The sequence below is a fragment of the Ursus maritimus genome, unplaced genomic scaffold (genome assembly GCF_017311325.1).
Source record: "Ursus maritimus isolate PB19 unplaced genomic scaffold, ASM1731132v1 scaffold_1, whole genome shotgun sequence".
Taxonomy (NCBI): Eukaryota; Metazoa; Chordata; class Mammalia; order Carnivora; family Ursidae; genus Ursus; species Ursus maritimus.
Window position 1 is genome coordinate 9,939,004 of NW_024423343.1, and position 20,370 is coordinate 9,959,373.

At 43.1% G+C, this 20,370-nt stretch overlaps 1 protein-coding gene across 1 annotated transcript in view; it reads left to right on the forward strand.

Annotated features, from left to right (window-relative positions):
- DNER (delta/notch like EGF repeat containing) overlaps positions 1-20,370 on the forward strand; it is a 239,418-nt gene that overhangs the window by 200,885 nt on the left and 18,163 nt on the right. Inside the window, exons 11-12 of the mRNA XM_008690561.2 lie at positions 3,008-3,130; positions 12,924-13,037. Of these exons, the coding sequence (XP_008688783.2) occupies positions 3,008-3,130; positions 12,924-13,037 (237 nt within the window). The remainder of the gene's footprint in view (positions 1-3,007; positions 3,131-12,923; positions 13,038-20,370) is intronic.

Here is a 20,370-nt window from a genome sequence, read left to right on the forward strand (position 1 = left end):
CATTGTCATACAGCAGATCTCTAGCACATTTTCATTTTGCAAAACTGAAACTCTATATCCATTGACCAGTGACTCTCCATTTTCCCCTCCCTCACCGCCTGGCAACCACCATTCTACTCTGCTGCTCCGAGTTTTACTATTTCAGATGCCTCATATGAGTGGAATCATATTTGTCCTTCTGTGACTGGCTTATTTCACTTAGCTGATAGTCTCAAGGTTCATCCATGTTATAGCATATGACAAGATTTCTTTCCTTTCTTAAGGGCTGAATAATATCCCATCATATGTATAAACTGCATTTTCTTTATCCATTCATCTGTTGATGGACATTTGGGTTGATTCTACCTCTTGGCTATTGTGAGTAATGCTGCAATGAATATAGGAATGCAACTATCTCTTCGAGATCCTGTTTTCCATTATTTTGGATAAATCCCAGAAGTGGGATTATAATTCATATGATGGTTCTATTTTTAATTTTGGGGGGATTCTCTATATTGTTTTCCATAGGCTGCACCGTTTCACATTTCCACCAGCAATGTACAAGGGTTCCAATTTCTCCATGTCCTTGCCAACACTTTCTATTTTCTGTGTGTGTGTGTGTGTGTGTGTGTGTGTGTGTGTGTGTTTATAATGGCCGTTCTAACAGGTGTGATGTGATAGCTCATTGTGGTTTTGATTTGTGTTTCCCTGCGGGTTGGTGATGTTGAGCGTCTTTCTTGTGTACCTCCTGGCTATTTGTATTCTTACACCTTCCACAAAAACCAACTCAAAATGAACTAAAGACTTAAATGTAAGACCTGAAACTGGAACACTCCTAGAAGAAAACAGGGGAAAACCTTCATAATATTGGTCTTGGCAATGATTTCTTGGATAGGACACCAAAAGTACAGGCAACAAAAGCAAAAATAGACAAGTGGGGCTCTATCAAAGTAAAAAGCAATGCAGCAAAGGAAGCAATCGACTGAATGAAAGCTAACTACAGAATGGGAGAAAATACTTGCAAAGTATCTATTTGATAAAGAGTTAACAACTAAATTCTTATAAAAAGAAAGATTTTCTGTTGAACGTAGATCAGGAGTCTGCAAACTTATTCTCTAAGAGGCCAGCTAGTAAGGATTTGGGGCTTCTCAGGCCATATGGTCTCTGTTGCAACCACTCAGGCTGCCACTGTAATGGGAACACAGCAATAGACAATATGTAAATGGATGAGTGTGACTGTGTCTCAATAAAACTTTATTTACAAAACCAGACTGGGATGGATGTGGCCTGTGAACCAGAGTTTGCTGATCCTTAATCTAGAGCAGTGTTCTCCATCTGGCTCTGTTAGCATTTTAGCTGGATCTTTTTTGGGGGGGGGGGGGTGTCACGGAGGGCTGTCCTGTGCCTCCTAGGATGTTTGGTAGCGTCCTGACACTGGATACCAGTGGCAGGCTCCTTCCCCTCTACCCTAGTTGTGACAACCAAAACCGTCTCCAAACATTGCCAAGTTCTGGGGGCAAAGCTGCTGTCAGTTGAGAAACTCTGATCTACATGATCAAAATACTGATCAAGGGCAGTAGGAAACATTTCCCTAAAATTACGAAGAGTAGGGTAAGACGGAAGAATGGAACACCGTGGCCTGTTTGTCTCGAGTAGGTCGAGGTCTCTGCAAAGGGGCTGTTATCACTGCCTCATTTGGGAAAGCTGTTCAAAAACAACTGAGATGGGAGCAAACGTGAAAAGTGTTGTGTTAATACTGCAGATACGAGCTTAACCTACTTTTGCGATAGGCACAAGAAATAAAACAGTTCAACACATTAGCATGTCCTAATGGAACTTTCTGAGTTTGAGGGTTGGCCATGAGTTGGAAAGCTGGAAAAAAAAAAGCAAAACAAAAAACAAACTAGTAGTTCTAGTTCTCATTCGAGCAAGGGTTTATTTTTTCTGCTTATCTGAATTCAGAACCGACACAGGCAGGGTGACTTTTGAAAACACTCACGTGTTTCTCATTGTTTGGACAGGGCCAGAAAAAAAAAAAAAATGGCTTGGTTTCACTGCAAATTGGCACTGATGCATGTTTTTGAAAGTTAAAAACAGTATAACATTCATGAGTGAATCTCAAAGAATGTTGTCTTCTTGTCCTTTAGAATAAACACCTGTGTTGCAAACGGAGTAAGAGCCATCTTTATTGGGAAACCGTTGGTTTCTTTTTCTTCATTGCTCTTATTTTATTTTTAACAACTAGAATTTTAAAGTACGATTTAAAATATTATAATTGAGATAGTAGTTTTTATTTTTTTTAAAGATTTTCTTTATCTATTAGAGAGAGAGAGAGCAGAGGGAGAAGGAGAAGCAGATTCCTCGCTGAGCGCGGGGCCCGACATGGGGCTTGATCCCAGGACCCTGAGGTCATGACCTGAGCTGAAGTCAGCTGCTCAACCAACTGAGCCACCCAGATGCCCCAAGCTAATCACAATTTTAAATTAAAAAGAACCCCACGTTTTATCAGGAATTTCAGTGAAGCCTTTATAACTGACTTTCTTCTTGACTTAAAGAGCAAAGGAAATACATGGATCCCTTTCTCTTTTAGTAAAATCCTCTTTAGTTGCTAGATACAGCTTTCTGATTGGAGGAGGAGTGGTCCACATCCTTGAAAGGAGCTGTTTCTCCCATGCTGTCAGCCCTGCTGTGATTGTCCCTGTCTCCTGTGGCCACAGGAGATGCACTCAGTGACCCTGGTCTCTGGGTCACCAGTGCCGTTGGACACGATAGAGTAATGAGACCATCTGGGGAATAAATGGGATCACTCCTTTTATACTTGGGATCCTGAAAAAGGGTGATGAGAACAGACTCTTCCTAGCCTTCCTGGAAAGCCACATTTCAGTCATACCCCAGGGCACGCAACCCTGAAACCCTGTCTGTCTGTGCCATGCTTCCAATGCCCACTCCACCACCTTCCTTGAGGGCAGGTTCAGCCTGGGTTTGAATGGAACCCGTTTGACTACAGGCCTTTTTCTCTGCCCTTCAGGTTACCACGGCCTCTACTGCGAGGAGGAATATAACGAGTGCCTCTCTGCCCCTTGCCTGAACGCCGCCACCTGCAGGGACCTCGTTAACGGCTACGAGTGCGTGTGCCTGGCGGAATACAAAGGTGAGCACCGCTCGGCCTTCTTGTGCCCAAGTGGCCTAAATGACGTCATGGATTTCTCAACTCAAATGCACACACCTCGAGTTGGAGCATTACATTATTCAGAGTAAAAACCAAATGCTGGAGATGGGATAATTTATGGGATTGAAGAGAGCAATTAGCAAGTCTGGGGTTTCCTCCTGATAAACTGAAAAATCTCTCTCCTGCCCTTTCCTTCTTCCTTTATCCTCACTCTTTTCTCTGTTGAATGTGGGAAAAACTGCTGGTAAGAAGTGAGCCTAAGGGCACCGTCGGACACGGATCAGAGGACAGGGCTGGGGAGACCACAGGGGAGGGACGCCTGCTGCTCTGCGGGGCTCGCTGGCCAGAGACAGGACGCTGGGCTGTCGGTGGAGGACGCAGGTGCAATCTCACATTTGGCAATAAAGTTAATTCTCATTAAATGAGTCAGTTGCAAGGGAAACGTTAGCTCATTTGAGTGGACGCGTGTCAAAGTCACTCTGGAAACAGCCGACACTGACAGAGTGTTTATAACGTGCAGACCTTGTTCTAAGCCCTCGTGTGCATGAACTCACACAATCCTCACAATAACCCTGTAAGGTGGCAGTGGTGTCCCTCAGAAGCCCAGCCAGCATGTCCCTAATGCCCTTTCTTCTGCCTCCACGGTGGGCTCAGTGGCGTGGCTCCATTCAAGCCCAGACACCCTCGGACGGCACCGCGCCAGGAAACCGTGTTTATCAGCTGCTGTGCACATTTCTCTAAGCCACAACTTCAGGGCTGGGTTTAGATTTTTGTAATGCCTCTGTGGGCTCTATTTATAGCCATTTCATCTAACCTCTGGCTCCCACTGCTTTCTTGATACCATCCATCTGCCTGGTGACCTGGCCTTGCAGCTGCTGTTCCTTCTCATCGGATGGACCCACCTAGTGACCTTTTCGGTGGGCCTTCGGGGTTTGGAGGCCACATCGGATGAACTTGATCTGGTCTCTCTGGCTGGAAGGGAGGAGGCTGGGCCAAGTGTTTGCTTCACATACGGGAGATCTGAGGCTTCTCTCTGAGTGTGATGCCCATTTAGAGCCAGAGTCCGCCACTTCCGCCAGGGCAGATGTGCTGGCTTCAGGCACGTGGATTTCATTCCAGGGTTTTCAGAGTATTGAGAAATAGGGAGTCTGCTTGATTCTGGAAAGAAGAATAAAGGAGCCATGAGTCAGGAGACCCAAGTAGCTCAGCCGAATCGTGCCTCTGGCTTCCTCATCTCTCAAGCTGACCGGTCTTTATTATGTCCGCGTAAAGTAAGGACAGTGATGCTTACCGACATTTTGAAATTCTTCAATGACAAAATTAGGAGTGGATGTGCTTCCACAATTAAAAATTCCAAATTCTTCGGTTGATGATACATCTTCCTGTCTTCGAGGCATTGCTTGTGCTCTCATGCCTAAGCACTAAGAAATACAATTACACGTGATGAGCCGCGGATACGTGTGTTGATCCTTCTGTATATGCTCTAAATTCCACCCCTTCTATCTTGCGGGGACTTGCCTCCCTCCGTTACTGACTCTCTGTGAGGGCTGACCCAAGAAGGAAGGTGACTCTGGAGGGTATCCCAACGTAGCGGAGGATTTGGATTCTCAGGAAGAGGATGCAGGTGTTGGGAGCCTTTGCACACGACACGGTTAGGGGAGAACTGAATCGATGGCTAGGGGAGCTCCAAGGACCCTCAGTTTATGGAGAGGAAGTACGTGCTGTGAATACGCTCCATGTGACCTCATGATGGGGGCAGGGGGTGGGGGGGCTCTACGGATCTCACGGAGACTGGCTGTCCTCTAAAACAACTGCACAGTAGGGCTCAGCTGGTCCTTTATTTTCTGTATGGCTGAGAGAAAATGGTCTCTATTTATCCCCGGAGAGCCCTGAGAACCCCAAACTGGGAGGCTTCCACCCTGTGCCTTAGTAGACAGGGCTACCAGTTGGCCGGCCTGTCCAACACTGGATGGGAGTCTCCAGTGGCATCTGTCTCTGCCTGACATTGTCACCCTTCACCCTGGCCAGTATGGGGAGCCTGTCCCAGCAACCCCCACAAAGGGAAAATAATCTAGAAAATAAAAAATGAAATTGCAACAACAACCAACAACTCTAACCACTCCAGAGATGAGGTGAAAAACGTAATGTATATTACTCAGACTTGAATCTGGATCTGGAAAAGCCAGGAGAGGAACTGTTTTGGGGTAGAAGTGAAAATACGAGGAAAGGGAAATCCTGACTGACAAGTGGAGAGAAGATCCAGGAGATCTGTTTCCGTCTGGATGGTGGCTGCCCCAGAGGAAGAAGGAACACATGGGAATAAAACCAGAATCGACTGATTACTGGAAGGAGAAGCCTAGGAGCTGCAGAAAACGGAAGTGTTCCCGTAGAACGAATCGGGCTTGCAGAGTGCTGGAGGGATCAATGAGAGAGATGGTACACGATTTGAGATTTGCTGGTAAAATTTCCAAATATAAGGATGAAGAGAAATCTTTGTAAGAGTCTTCACGGGGAGCACAGGTAACATACAAAAGGAGGAGAGTCAAACCCGCCTGGCCGCTGCTCTCTGTAATGAAGCTAAGCAACGCCGGAGCAGAGTTCCAGGCTGCGCGGCGCAAGGGCGGCTAGTCCAGGGTCCTTTACGTCTGAGGGCAAAAGGAAGACATTTCCTACATTGAAGGATACGGAAGACACAACACCACGTCCCCTTTCTAAGAAACTTATTTTAAAAAGTCTTCTCACTGAGCTGGAATTAAATCAGAACAAATATAACTAGATAGGGGGAGATAGAGAACAGGAGGAAGAGTTTGAACAAACTCCTTTAAGTGCATGGATAAACCTAAAAGGATGATATTAAAGTGATTGTGGATGGTAATTTAATAGTGAAGAAAAGTCTTTTGAAAACAATAGGTAGACCTGCTTTACCAGTTAGTTCTGCCATATAATGAATCACTACAAAGTAGTGGCTTGAAACGATACCCTTTAAGTTGCCAATGGTTCCGTTGGTCCAGGCGTGTAATATACATACATTCCCTGCTCGGGGTCCCGCAAGGCTGGAATCAAGATGTTGGCTGGACTGAGTTCTCATCTGAAGTTTGAATAAGAAAGGGTCAACCTCTGTGTTCCCTCCAGTTGTTGGCAGAATTCATATCCTTGTGGCTGAAGAATTCATGACAGCTTGCTCCTTGGAAGGTAGCAATAGAAGGCAGATGAGAGAGAGCTTGTGCTGTTTCATGCCTCTCCCATCAGGAGAGGAACCTGCACCTGCTAAAAATCTCACCTGATTAAGTCAGGCCCACCTAAGGTCAACACAAAACAAACTGATTAGGGACCTCAACTGCATCTTTGAAATCGCTTAACTTTTGCCAGATGCTCTTGTTTCAAAGCTCACACACAAGGGAAGGGTGTGACTCATTGGGGGAACCCCTAGGGTGTGTCCATTATACCTATTCATAAGGAAAAATTTAAATGACCACATTCAAGTTTCCTATCATTTTAACTAAATCCATGAGTTGAAGGGGTTGGGGATGGGAAGGGTTGGAAGACATACACATGTGTTAAAGATCTCATCCCCACGGGCAGGTGAAGTGATCATTTAATTTGGGTATATGTGTAGAGACTCTTAGGTTTAGATTTAAAATAAGACTCCTGAAGGGAAAGCCCAGCAGCATAAATGGTCGGACTTGTAAAGTAAGAGTGGTGGGGAGGGGGCGGTGGGTGGTAGAAGGGACTAAGAGAGAGGTGGAGGGAGCTAAGTCATGCCCTCCAGTCCAGGGGCAAAGTGAGTCATAAGATCCTGTGCCTTTCTGTCCTTGGGGATGGACATTTGTGCCTCTTTGGAAGCATTTCCCCGAGCATATATTTACATCTAGGATGTGTGCATAAATCCAGGAATGTACCAGACGGGTGAGCAGCAAGTCCTAACAGGTGCTTACCTCTGGAGTTAGGACTTAGGTGGGTGGTGTGTTGCGGGAGAGGGGGTTGGGACTTCAACCTCTTATTTTACATATGCATTTTCTTAAGTGGTGGTTTTTACTGTTTTATGGTAAAATAGAACTTAAGTGAATATGACTTTCTAAAAAGAATGCGTATAGTAAGAGCCCAGGCAAGGATAGCTAAGAACATTTGGAAAAAGGAAAACAATGAGGGGACTTCGCCAGGTGTTTATTATTATTTGTTTATTATTACTGCATTCCTGTGTTATGGGTGCAAGAATGGACAGCTAACCCAAACTGAATAATTGCCCAGAACCACCATCTATAATAATGTATGACTCCTGAGGAGGAATTGCTGTAAATGGGAAGGAATTGTTTTGTTTTTTTCATAAGTGGTGTTGGAGAAATTGGGCTGCCATGCAGAAAAAAGAAAGGTTTTTGAACTTCTAAATACATTCCATGTGAATTGGCAAAGAACACTTTTCATTGACTTGGTGTCCTCCTCTACTTACTCCCCCCCCCCTCTTTATTTTACAAGCAAGTTTCCCTAGAGTTGCTATAGATAACATCTCAATTTGTAACACTTTTATTCTTTTCTTAGTCCTCTTCGGTTTGGATCTTGTCCACACCGCTCTGCTGAAATGGATCTCGTGGTGACCTAACTGACGGCTTTTCAATGAGATCCCGAAGCTTCTGACTCCTGGGTCGTGGATTCCTACTTCCTTGCCCCACTGATTGCTGGCTCCCTCTTGAAACTCACTCTGCTTTAGCTTCCTTCTGCAGCCTCATTCTTGTCCCCTGACTTTTGTCTCCCTGCCCTCACTGAATCCTTGCCCTCTGGACGCCATGAATGTCTTTGGTCCCCAGCGTTTCCTTTTTGTCCCCTCTCTCTCCTCCCTCCTCTTTGTCCTCATCCAGCCGTGTGTCCACTGACTGCAATGTTGGTCCCCGAACATGTGAAACCTCCCTTCTTGACCTCTCCCAACTTTGTCTCTGTGTTTGCTGTGACACTGATGGTCGACCTTGTAGAAATCCCCTCTTTTCTTACGCTAAATCATCATCTCCTAAAAGGCAGTGAGTATAATAGGTTTTTTTTTTCCCCCTATCAGTTCTCTGCACTCTTGATGCGGTGGCTTGCACAAAGGCACCTGCTCGGTCGCCATCTTTTTAGTTGAATTGAAATTGCTGCTTAACATACTAACTAAATAAAGGAAACCAACGTGAATGTTTTCCCAGGAAATTTCCTCTGTAGGTCGTGAAATTGTTAGAAGCAAAATGCATGGGGGGGACTTGGAGTAACCTTCCTTTGGACATACAGAAATGCTCATCCCTCCTGCAAAATCAGCTCAGAGCTAGTTCATGACAAGACTTTTAAGACTTTGGTCAGTTCACGACTTAATATTTTCAAAAAGTCAAGTTGCCCCATATGCTGTCGACTTTTATTTTAGCAGGACAGACTAAGTGATCAGCAGTATCCTCAGTTGGAATTTTTGGTGGCCAAAGTTAGAAAGAAAATATTTCAATTTTTATTTATGAAAATGATGCAACAACAATAAAATTTTGGAAAGAAGATAATTTGAGATGGCTCATAGTTTTACAACAGAACACAAGAGCAGTAAGCATCTCTGTTGTTTCCATCCTTTTTAAATATCCTATGTTTTCACAGTATACCTATAATTTTTATATTGTTCTGCCCATACCTTCCTTTTGTAGTCTGTTTGATTTAGATATTGCTAGGAAGTCTTACTAGTTCTTTATTAAATGGCTATGTAATATTCCCATAGGCGAATATTTATCTGTTCCCTTGTGGCATCTGATGTGAGGCTGTTATAAACAATTCTGAAATGAACATCTTCATAGATATAATTTTTATACTTTCTGAATTTGGGGGGCTGGGATTGGATTTCAGAAATGAGATCACATTGTACCCACAATGTTTGGTCACATTGTACCTGATTGCTTATCTTAAAAGTCTACAGAAATTTGTTATTGAAGATGAGAACACTTTCTTTGTTTGCCCAAACTGCTCTTTTCCGTGTAACAGTGAACAAGAATTTCTGGATATTTTGTGTACACAGCCCTTCTCAAATAGTGAGATAAATGCAAAAGTGAATAAGTCAGGGCTTCTTCCTTTTTTAGGCGATTACTTAGCTGGAGCAGCTGAGGCTGGCACACACACGAAATAATGAGGCCAAGGTCGAGATGTCAATTGTAATTTTTGAAATAGTTTAGAAGAGGTTGGCCTCTCTGGTGGTTGAAATACTGGGAAATATTTTTGTGGAAGAAGTAAGTTTGAATAAAATAAGATGAGGTCTGAAAATGAATATTAAGTTCAAAGAACACCTAGAGTTAATTTTCTTTACCTGGCTTCATTTTCCTGGAGCTAAAATAGTGACTTTCAGTTTTCAAAATATTAATCACGACTAAATTGTGATGGCGATGAAGATTTACAATTGGCGCGCACCTCTTTGAATTTTTGCTCATTTTAATTCTAAAGTTAATTTCTATACAGAGCCCTGTTGGAATAGAGCTCTTTTCAGAAACATTGCCTCTCTATCCCTTAATATGAAAAGTATGAATTTTTATTAGTTTTGACTGAATTACAGTTTATTTTTGCTTGAGACTAAACATAAGTTTCGTAATAGTGCGTGCTATGTCCTTTGCCAACGGGTGATGCATGTGTCGTTCCACAGACTTAATTTGAAGTGTGGACCTGGTTTTCCCTGACAAAATAGGGTGTTTTTGAGGCAGATTTGGAAAGGCTTCTCACTCCTCTGGCAGTCCTACCTGTGTGTCAGCCAAAGTACACTGACCATCGCCCCTCCTGACAGGACAGGATTCTGGTGATACATCCAGAATTTCTTCCACGCGTTAAATCATGGCCTCTGCTCTCAGGGACCTCAGAGATTTGTCGGGGGGGATGGGGGTGGTCAGACAGGAGAACAGATAAGTCCTGCTTTAACACGGTAAACTCTAACGGTGCGAATCTCGGCGTGCTCTCGATGCACGGTGCTGGAAAAATGGAGCTTTGTCTCGGGAGACTCAGGTTCAGCTTTCCAGAGAAAGAGCATTTGAGTTAGGCTTTGACAGATAGAATGTGCCAGGTGAAGACCAGCCCGGACAGAGGGAAAGGAAGGCATTCTTGTCAGAGGAAACGGATGTCCAACACTCAGTGGGCTGCCCGCGTTCAGGGCCCCTGGGGAAGGGGGCCTGAGAAGGAGGGTTCGAGTGGGGGCTCCTTGGCACATCAGTGGTGTTCATGACTCTATTCTCTGTCTTCAAGGATTCCAGCTCATGGTTGTTCAGCTCTTAAGACAAGCTGAGCAATATGACACATAGTTTTTATATAGGGCTTAGCAAGGCTTAGAGTATAGAACCCAAGTGCTCACTGGGACTTTTAAGACCATCTTGCTTTACAGCCATCGTGTTTCTGTGAAGACGAGCTTTTGTCCGATCTTGCTGCCAGAAAACTCTCGATCTCGAGTGACCCTATGTCTTTTGAAAAAGAGAAATAACAAGGGATAAAATTATTGCTAAAAAACCCCCCAAAACACCCAAAAGATTGAAATTGCTATTATCTTGGGTGTTTTCATCAAATCGATCTTATGGAAGTCTCTTAAGGTAAAGATGTTCAATTACTTAGCCTACAATTTGCTTTTCTGCCTCGTTGGAAAAATGTGGTCCTCTGCGTGTTAATGTATTCATCGTATCAATAGTATGCAAGCTTGATTGGCTAATGTTACTAGAAACCCAGTAAAGATCATCGTTGGTCATTCTTTCTTTAGATCTAATGGACATCTTTTCAGATTCCAGGCATCTCTGAATTTGGCTAAAGCTCTATTTCCCATTACATTTGAAAGCCTTTTCTGTCACCTGGTTTCCATTGATCAGCCCCATGGGAACTTGGAAATATGTGGATCTTTGTGTTTTGATAAACACTTTGAAACAGAAAAGACTGTTTTGCATTTTATTCTTTTGGTTGAGCCCGTGTTACTTGGGAATCAGTGAGAAAATAGAAGCTTCTGGGTGAAAAGACTGTATACACCCAAGTGAGGAAAACATTACCGGTTTATGCACATCTTTAAATTTGTCTGATCTCGTACATCACCTGGGTGGCCTGGATTGGTTAAGGACAGTGAAAGTTGGGGAGGCTCATTCCAGTTACCGGAGACAGGGAGGGAGCTAGGATGGGGCTTCAGGGGTCTGCATCCCACCAGGCAGTGGGATCGGGGTGGTGGGTGCAGGGAGAAAAGCCAGGCAAGGATCTGAAAGGCACTTTAGGAAAATATCTGGCAGAATATTATCATGGGGTGGGCACGAGGGGCAAAGGATAAAATGGAACGCAAAACCATCCGTTCTAAATGCTTTGCCAGGCTCAAAGAAGTTGTTCCTATGACTACAGATAGGCACTTCTGTTTCTCTTTCCTCTGACACTTTTTTTCCTCCCTCTTCTGCCCAGCTTCTTAAGACGCTGAAAAAGAAATGATAGACAAAATCCCAACAAGAATAATTTCAGTGACTAAATGATGAGTCACTGGGTGTGTCAGTCCTTTACACAATATGAGCTCAGTAATGAAGTAGAGAGAAAATTGAGTAAATACCATTCCGTTACTATTTGCTTTCTGCTTATTTTTCATCAGGAAGGCTGAGTCTATCATTACATACATTCTTATACAGAATATAATATAATCTATCTTCCCCTCCAAAAGGCAAGGGACGAGAGAGAGATTAATCCATTTATCTATCTTGGCCTTCCAGTGAAACAACAGCAGAAATCTTACCTTTCAAATAACGTTGGATTTTTAAAGTTTTTAAATAAAATTATAAAGCAATAATTACTCATTGAAAAAAAAAAAAAAAACCTCCACCAATATAGACATCCCCGATGTGGAAGCCAAAAATAATTCAGTCCTTCAGTCCTCCTTTTGCAAACACACATGCACACATAAACTTTTTTTTACACGCATGGGAAACTGCTTTTGCTGTAAAGATTTTGAAAATGCCTACTTTTTGTGAAATGGCTGCTGAGCTCTGCGGAATTTCGTACGTTTCCATGGCCAGCCTGAGCTCCCTCTCAGCAAACTACTTAGGAAGCACAGGCTCAGATTGAGATTGCTGGTGGTTTCGAATGCCACCTGCCTCCTGCACCGGCTTGTGACCTCGCATGCTTTTCTCGGTCTCCTCATCTGCAAAATGGGGGTAGGGGAAATAAGGCTATTGGTCTCCTAGTGTTGTTGCCAGGATCCAATGAGATGCAAAGCCCAGTGTGGGGTCTGGGACAGAGCTTGCGCACAACACATGTTAACTTTGGTACATGATCATCGGATTTCGTCTTTAGAATAAAGTCTAAGGCCCTGTGGCTCCCTTTCTGCCCCGCAGTTCCCCAGAGTAGAACCAGAGCTCATTTCAATATGACTCCCCATCTTCCCCTTCAGGAGGCCGCTTATTAATTATATCGGTGTCTTATAAAGGATGTCTGGCTATTTTCTGCTTCTTTTGGAGACTTTCAAAACATTCTGATAAATGGCATCTTTCAGGGTCCTAACTTGCTGTTTCCTAGATTTGGGGACACGTAGTCAGAGAAAGTGCAGAAAAATGACTATGGCAGGTCCTAAAAGCAGAGAATGAATTTGTTGTGTCCTCATAAGATGTGTCCTCTCGACAATCTAGTCAAGAGTGGGCACATGGGTGTGCATGCACACACACGTGCACACACACACGTGTGCCTCTGGGAATCTGCCTTCACAGAGTTCAGGGCTGTTCCAACACTTTGCTTCCAGAGGCCATGGGGGCTGGAGATCCCTTAGCGAGTGACCCCTTTTGTATCTTTTTCTCCGCAGGAATACACTGTGAGTCGTACAAGGACCCCTGCGCCAACGTCAGCTGTCTGAACGGAGGCACTTGTGACAGTGAGGGCCTGAATGGCACCTGTGTCTGCGCACCTGGGTTTACAGGCAAGTGGTTCGGGAACTGAGTTTTCAAATTTACCCCCAAATCCCGAAGATGGCAGCAGTTAAAAGGAAAACAAAAACTCAGAAACCTCTATGCATACATTATTGCAAAATATGAATACCATTGCAAAATGCAACTGGCGTTGCTTGGACAAAAATCTATTTTAAAACAATTGGCTGTGTTGTCATTAAATGAGGTTCTTCTGAATTCAGCACTTGGTACAGAGACTTGCTGACATTGCCACTGCTGTACGTTTCCAGAGCCGTAGCTTTGAAACATGAGAAATGAGCCATTACACCAACAGCTGAGAAAGTTTAAGTGTTCACAGAAGAAGGGGAAAGGAAGGATCAAATGTGTCTTTTCTAGAAATTGCATTCAGCGACCACATTTATTTTTACTGAAAGGTACAACAGTGGCGGGATTTTGTAAAACGAAGGGAGGAGGTGGTGGTGGGCAGTGAGGGGGAGAGTGTTGGCTGTTAGTGCAGGTACAGATGCTCGAGGTGGGGGGATGGGGAGAGAGAACTGCCAAGAGCAGAGTAGATCGGGAGGCCAGGGCGCCGGGCTGGGTGCAAGAGAGCCCTTAGTGGCTGCTGACCTCTGAATGGGCAGAGTCATTTCTGGACTAGGGAGCCTTCTAAATCACGCCCTACCCTGGGGGCTTCAGGGAGATTTTGAATCCCTGAAATTGGGTGTGAAACATTGTACATATGTGTCTCTGCTGAGAGGAGGCTTGCATTTTTGTCATTTTCTCAGAAGGAACTCTGAACCACTGGGGTAGGAAAGGTTCCATCCTTTGCTTTTTCATCAGAACCCAAGAGTCCTGAAATGCAGACAAGTCTAGGTGTTCAGAGCTTGCTCAACCAACAAAAACATCTCGGTCTCTCTGGTTTGCAAGTTGGGAAAGGTTGACATACAAAGTGCCCATGGAAGAAGGTGGGGACTTCAGCTGCAGGAAAGCCTGTGTTATCACCGGCTGGAGAGCACCTTGCCGTGCTCCCCCTCTCCCCTGCCGAGCCACTGCGGCCACCTCCCCAACCCTGGAGGATTTCACGGAGCACGGGCTCCTGGTCCATCCCTGGGGAGCCTCTTGTGTGCTTCTGGGGAAGATGCCAACAGTCAAGATGTGGGAGAAGCGACTTCTGATCTTCCTTCTATTTATCTGTGTCACATCCTGTGTTTTCCTTTTGGGTTTTCCTGGGACTGAGAAGTGGGCTCATTCCAGAAAATGATTCGCAGATGGTTTTGTTTTGCTGACTGGTTTATAAACACACACAGACATTTATACTCATCAATGGATGCAAAAATAATATTGGGGAAGCATTCTGGGTTTTTTTTTTCCCAGACATTTTTATCTTGCAAATCATAAAAAGCATGGAGAGAAGATTAGAAAATATAAGACCATAGGAAAAAACCCCACTGCTTAGCACCGCCCTGCTCAGAGGCAGCCATTGTTAATATCTCGATACATACATATCCAGAGCTTTTCCGGAAGGTCCGTGTGTATAACATATAGTGTATAGTGCATATGCATATATACTTGAATTCGAAAAGGAATCATATTGGTCCTACACTATTGTAACCTACTTCTCACTTGAAAATACATGTATATCATAAATGTGTTTCCACCTGAAGAAATATCCTTCTGTTTTATCATTTTACTGGCTGCCCTATAGCCCATTATATAAAATGTTGTTTTTTCCTAACACATGGCCAGTTCAGCTTTTGGGGGAGTTGAGAACCTTTCCCTATTATAAACCACATTGCAGTGAGTATTCTTGTATGTACATCTTTGTGGACTTGTCTGATTATTTCCTTGAGCTAATTTCCCAGAGTCCCAGGGTCCAGGACAGTATGTACATATTTTCCATATTGCTCTTGAGAGAAAGCACTGTACCAAATTCACTCCTGTCTAGAGTGTACAGGAATGCCTATTTTCTTGACTTCACACAGATACTGAGAATTGTCATTCTGGTGGCCAAAAATGCCCTTTACGTGTCGTCTTAGTTTGTAGGTCTTTGATTCATAGCGAGATTGAATACTTTCAAATTACATGTATATGGTCATTTGTGTCTCTTCTTGTAAACTCCCTATTCATAGACTTTCTTTGCTTTTCTACCATTTATGTTAACTAGCCTTTCTACCTTCCTTTCTTTTACTTTAAATTTTTATTTCAATTTCAGTTAGCTAACACTTATGTTAATCTTGATCCTTGATTTGAAATAGCCCTTTTTAACATTTTGACATTTTATATTCCATAGGTTTTAGCATATTAACATATATGACACATATATAACACATTTTAACATATATGACATTTTATATTCCATAGGTTGCAAATATTTTTCTACTGCCATTTGCCTTTTAAATGTATAAGAGTGTTTTGATTTCCTATATTATATTTTATTTTTGCATAATTAAATCTCGATATTTTCTTTTGCTCTCTTTTCTTTAGTTTCTTGCTAGAAAGACCCTACACATCAAGATTTTATAAGTATTCTCCTATATTATCCTAGATTTTATAAACATTCTCCTATATTATCCTAATAACATACGAGTTAATTTTGTGCATGCAAATCTTTAATCCATTTGAAATTTATCTGGGTATCTTATGGGAGATAAAATGCAATCTTTTCTCCAGAATATTTGTCAAATCTCCAACTTCCTAATCAGCATTCGCTCTTGGGTATCTCTCAGATACCTTGAGCTATAGATTTTCTTCTTCCTTCTTTCCTTCATTTTTTTAAAAGATTTATTTATTTATTTTAGAGGCGAAAGGGTGGGGAGGGGCAGAAGGAGAGGGAGAGAATCTCAAGCAGACTCATTGATGAGCACAGAGCCCTACTCAGGGCTTGACCCCGGGACCCTGAGATCATGGCCTGAGCTGAAACCCAGAGTGGGACGCTCAACTGACTAAGGCACCCAGGTGTCCCCTCCCTTCCTTCTTGAAATGTTTGTTAGCTCAATAAGTGGTGTTAGCAGCACCTCAAGTCGTTCTGCCCAGAAATTAGGGTCTCATTTTGTCCTCTCATCCTCTTCTCCCTTATCCGCATCCAACCAGCAAAGAATCCTAGAACCTCTTAGATCCTCTCACTTCCTGGAGCTGACACCGGGCTGCCTTCATCTCCGCCCGCATTAATGCAGCCCCTCTAACTGGTCTCCTCACACCCCTTCGCCTTCGCCCCTAACACATTCCCCACACTGTGGAGACCTTATGAAATGAATCGCTAATCCTGTTGCTTCCTACTTAAATGTTGCTTATTGGCATTTCATTGTTTTTAAGAGAAAGATCAAAGCCCTTAGCGTGATTGTCAAGACCCCAGCAGTCTGGACCCATCCAGCATTTCCTGCCTTGCCCTGGTTGGTGCCTGAGCACCCCAAGTCACGATCTTCTCAGTAATGTTCTTCCCTCCATCTCCTGCCCCCTGGTCTCCTCTGTTCCCCCAGCCCACCCCCAGGTGTCTCTTGGAGGTACTCACCCTGATCAGAGGGAGCAGTGGGACTCCTCCATGAAGCAGGTTCCACCATCACTCTAAATTGGTCTTTGAAAACAACAAATGTTTATTTCTCTTCAGCCCTGGTAACTGTTCTGACTGCCGAGGACCGCAGAACAGTTCCCAAAGTTGTTTGGAGAGCTGTGCTGTTAATATGTTTTACAGAACACTGGTCCCATGAGATGCTTCTTGGAAAATCATCTGTGGCCAAAGAAATTTGGGACATGGTACCATGTGGAGATTCACAAAGGATGTCTGGGAACTACAGGCTCTGAGAAGTCTTCCAGTAAAGAATTTTATTTGCCTTTGTTTATTTTCCAAATATTGTTGATCATAGAACCTTTCTTCCCCCTTAAGAAGAATCTATAGTATTCTGAGAATTAGCATGCTGTGGAAGTCTGATAAAATATTCACTTCCACCACGTAAGGAATGATGCTGCCGGTCCTCTTTCAAGTGCTATTTTGGCACCAAATACTCTTTAATGTTACCTGAGAGTTAGCAAAACTTACTCTTGGCCAACTATTAAGCACTCAAAAGCTCCCTAATTGACTAAGTGGAGTGAATTAGGCCAATCATTGTTGTATAATTAGACACTCAATCCAATGGCGCATTTACCCTATGAGATTGGCTTTTTAAGCTCGGGTTTATTCTGCTCTTCTTCTAGCTTGTTTGGGTGAGACCTTAGATTATTGATTTGAGGCTCTTCCTTATTTCTCATCTATATAATTTGGTGCCATAAATTCGCCTTTCAACAATTGTTTGGCTGTGGGGGCACCTGGGTGGCTCTTGATTTCAGCTCAGGTCATGATCTCAGGGTCCTGGGATCGAGCCCCATGTTGGGCTCTGCGCTCATGGCGGAGCCTGCTTGGGATTCTCTCCTCTCTCTCTCTCTCTCTCCCTAAAGTAAATAAATAATGTCTTAAAAAAAAACCCAGTTCTTTGGCTGTGTCCCACAAATTTTATGTCACATGTTCATTTTCATTCAATTTTGTTTAGGTTCCTTTAGATTTTCTCTTTGATCCATGGAGTATTTGTAAGTGTGTTATGTAGGTGGGGCTTTTTTTTTCTTTTCTTTTTCCATGCACTTTTTGGGCACTCCTGAGTTGCTGGCCTCTCCAGCCTCTGGTCTGGAACATAAGCAGCCCGAAGAAAACTCAGGAGCTCACCGCCATGTTGTTGCATGGGTCCTGAGTTTCCCTGCCAGTCTGTCTCCTCCTGACCTCTCAGAAGCTTCTCATGTTTGTTTCCTGTATAATGTTGAGAGTTTTTGCTTGTTGGAGGAGTAGGAAAAATATTTCTGTTTCAGTGTTTGGGAAGCAGAAATCTCATTCTGGCTGTTTTTAGGATTTTTCCTTGATTACTGGCTTTTAACAAATTGATCATGACGTTCCTTGGTGCGATTTTGTTGGTGTTTATCCCACTTGGGATTTGGTGTAATTCTTGGATCTGTGGTTTTATAGTTTCATCAAATTTGGAAAATTTTTAGCCATGATTCCACCGAATATTATTTTATGCCTCACTCCCCTTTCCTGGGACTCTAATTACATCTGTTAGACTACTTAAAATGGTACAACAGGTCACGGAGTCTCTATTGAGTTGAAAATAATTTTTTTTTCCTGAGCCTCAGTGTGTTTAGCTTCTATTGCTGTTGTCAAGTTTACTGATTTATTCTGCAGAATCTAGTCTGCTGTGGAAATCATTCGGTATTGTTTTTAATTTCAGATATTATAATTTTCATATCTAGGTTCTTTTCTAGATCTTTCATTTCTATCCTAATTTTGTTCATGTTTTCCTTCACATTTTGAACAAATTCCTTGTTTACTCACCATCATCCGTGATTTCTGGACTCGTGTCTTTGGACTGATATTTCTTCTGGTTATGGGTCACATATTCCTATCTCTTTGCACAGGTAACAGTCCTTGTGTGGATGGATGGTCATTGTGAGTTAAGTTATTGAGTGATTGGGCTTTTTGTGTTTCTTTTTTTAAGTGCTGGCCTTTTTTTTTTCTTTCCTGGCAGGTAGGTGAGTTACTTGCTGACCTGATTGAGCCTTTCAAGATTTGCTTTTCTATTTTGGGGAGTGGGTCTGTGCTCGCCTTTTCTCTAGGGACAGAGATGCTCTGCCACGTTGTCCGACTGAAGCACTGGGTGATCAATGAAATATCTGCATGCTGACTTGTGAGATTTTGAACACAGTCCTCTAGGAGCTCCGGGAACCGCTCATCCTTCATGGTGTTTACCAAGCCCATGGAGTTCCAATGTACTCACACACAGGATTCAGCCACAAACTCAAGGGGATGCAGCGCGTTTCTGACGCTTTTTCTTTTTTAATAGCTCTGTCTTCTCTGGGAGCCTGTCCCGCACGTTGCAGCTAACTCGTCTCCCACAAAGTCCGGTTGTCTTTGGTTCAGGGAAACACTGTGTTCTCAGTCGGCGGCAGGCAGGAAGCCAGGACGATCACGGCACTCAGCTGTTCTGTTTTCCTTCTCTTGGGTGTACTGCCTGTTGTCTAATGTCTTCAAAGTGTTTTCCTTAAATATATATTTCATCCGCTTTACTGTGGGAGGCCAAGAGATCTTTCCGTAACTCCATCACAGCGGAAGAAGTTCCAGATAGTTTTTAACATTCATTTCATCTAGAATAAAATACCCGGGAAGCATGAAGGAGGTATAGTTAAAGTACCCAGTCCAACGCCTGGCACACAGTAGCTCTATATTTAATACTCGGTATTCTGATTATAATGATTTTCATTGATATCATTCAGTGTGGGCTGTATTAATTGAAGGGTTTACTCATAGCAGTGACTTTTTAATTTTTTTTCACTTTCATGTATCTGAGTAAAGAATTAAAGAGCGCACTTATAAATTTGCATAAATACTATCAAATTTGATACCTACTCTACATACTGCCTGAGAAAGTAGTAGATTGAAAAGCAATTGTAAAAGATTTAAAGCTCAGACTCCGATTTCCAGCCTTAGTCAAGTAGAAATTTCATTATGTATTCTCTTTACAAATGGTATTCAAGCACAACAGTGATTTAAAAGTAATTGATTTTTCCCCAACTCAAATTAAAAAAAAAAGTAAGCGAGTCAACGAAAAAGTCATCTGGCTCAAGCCAGCAAAAGCATAAAGATTTATTAAGTCAACTCTGAGTAAGGCAAGGTGATATAATACACCAGAACTCTTCTAAAATAAGCCAGAATGCATATGGCTTAAATGGGATGATGGGGTGCTGAGTCGCATACAAAAACGTAATACTCTTACTATGGGGAACTAGAAATGGATTTACATACAAATGAATATACATACAACAGAGTCGCTCTCTATAATTCATAATAAATCTTCAAGTACTTTGCGTATTTCTGATGTCAGAAAGCATGATTGTTGTAAGGCAGATAAGAGCAGTCACGTTTGGGAGTCTTCTGGTTGAAAATTTTCCTCAAGGGACACCATCATCAGAATCACCCCATGTCCATATTCCTACCACCAGCTTAGGGCATGGTGAAGGCCTCGAACTGAGAGCCAGGTGGCGGATAAGCGATTCAACCAGAGGTCAGGAGCCTTAGTCTGTAAGATAGACCACTAGAATAATCCAAGGGTCGCTGTGCCCTATGCGTCACCCCAGGGGTTGGCCAGAAGACCTGTGCTATGGAAATAGCTGCTGGCTGGTTGGGCCCCAGATTGGCATGGAGTTTATATTCTTAGCTAGTGTCATTTAATCTGTCCCCAGTATGGCCCTAAGAACACAGAGGTGAAGAAATCCAGATGCGGATGGGCTTGGGCCTCTCTCTGGTTCCCAGTCCTTTAGATCCTGAGTCTTGATAGTTTATCTGTACCTATG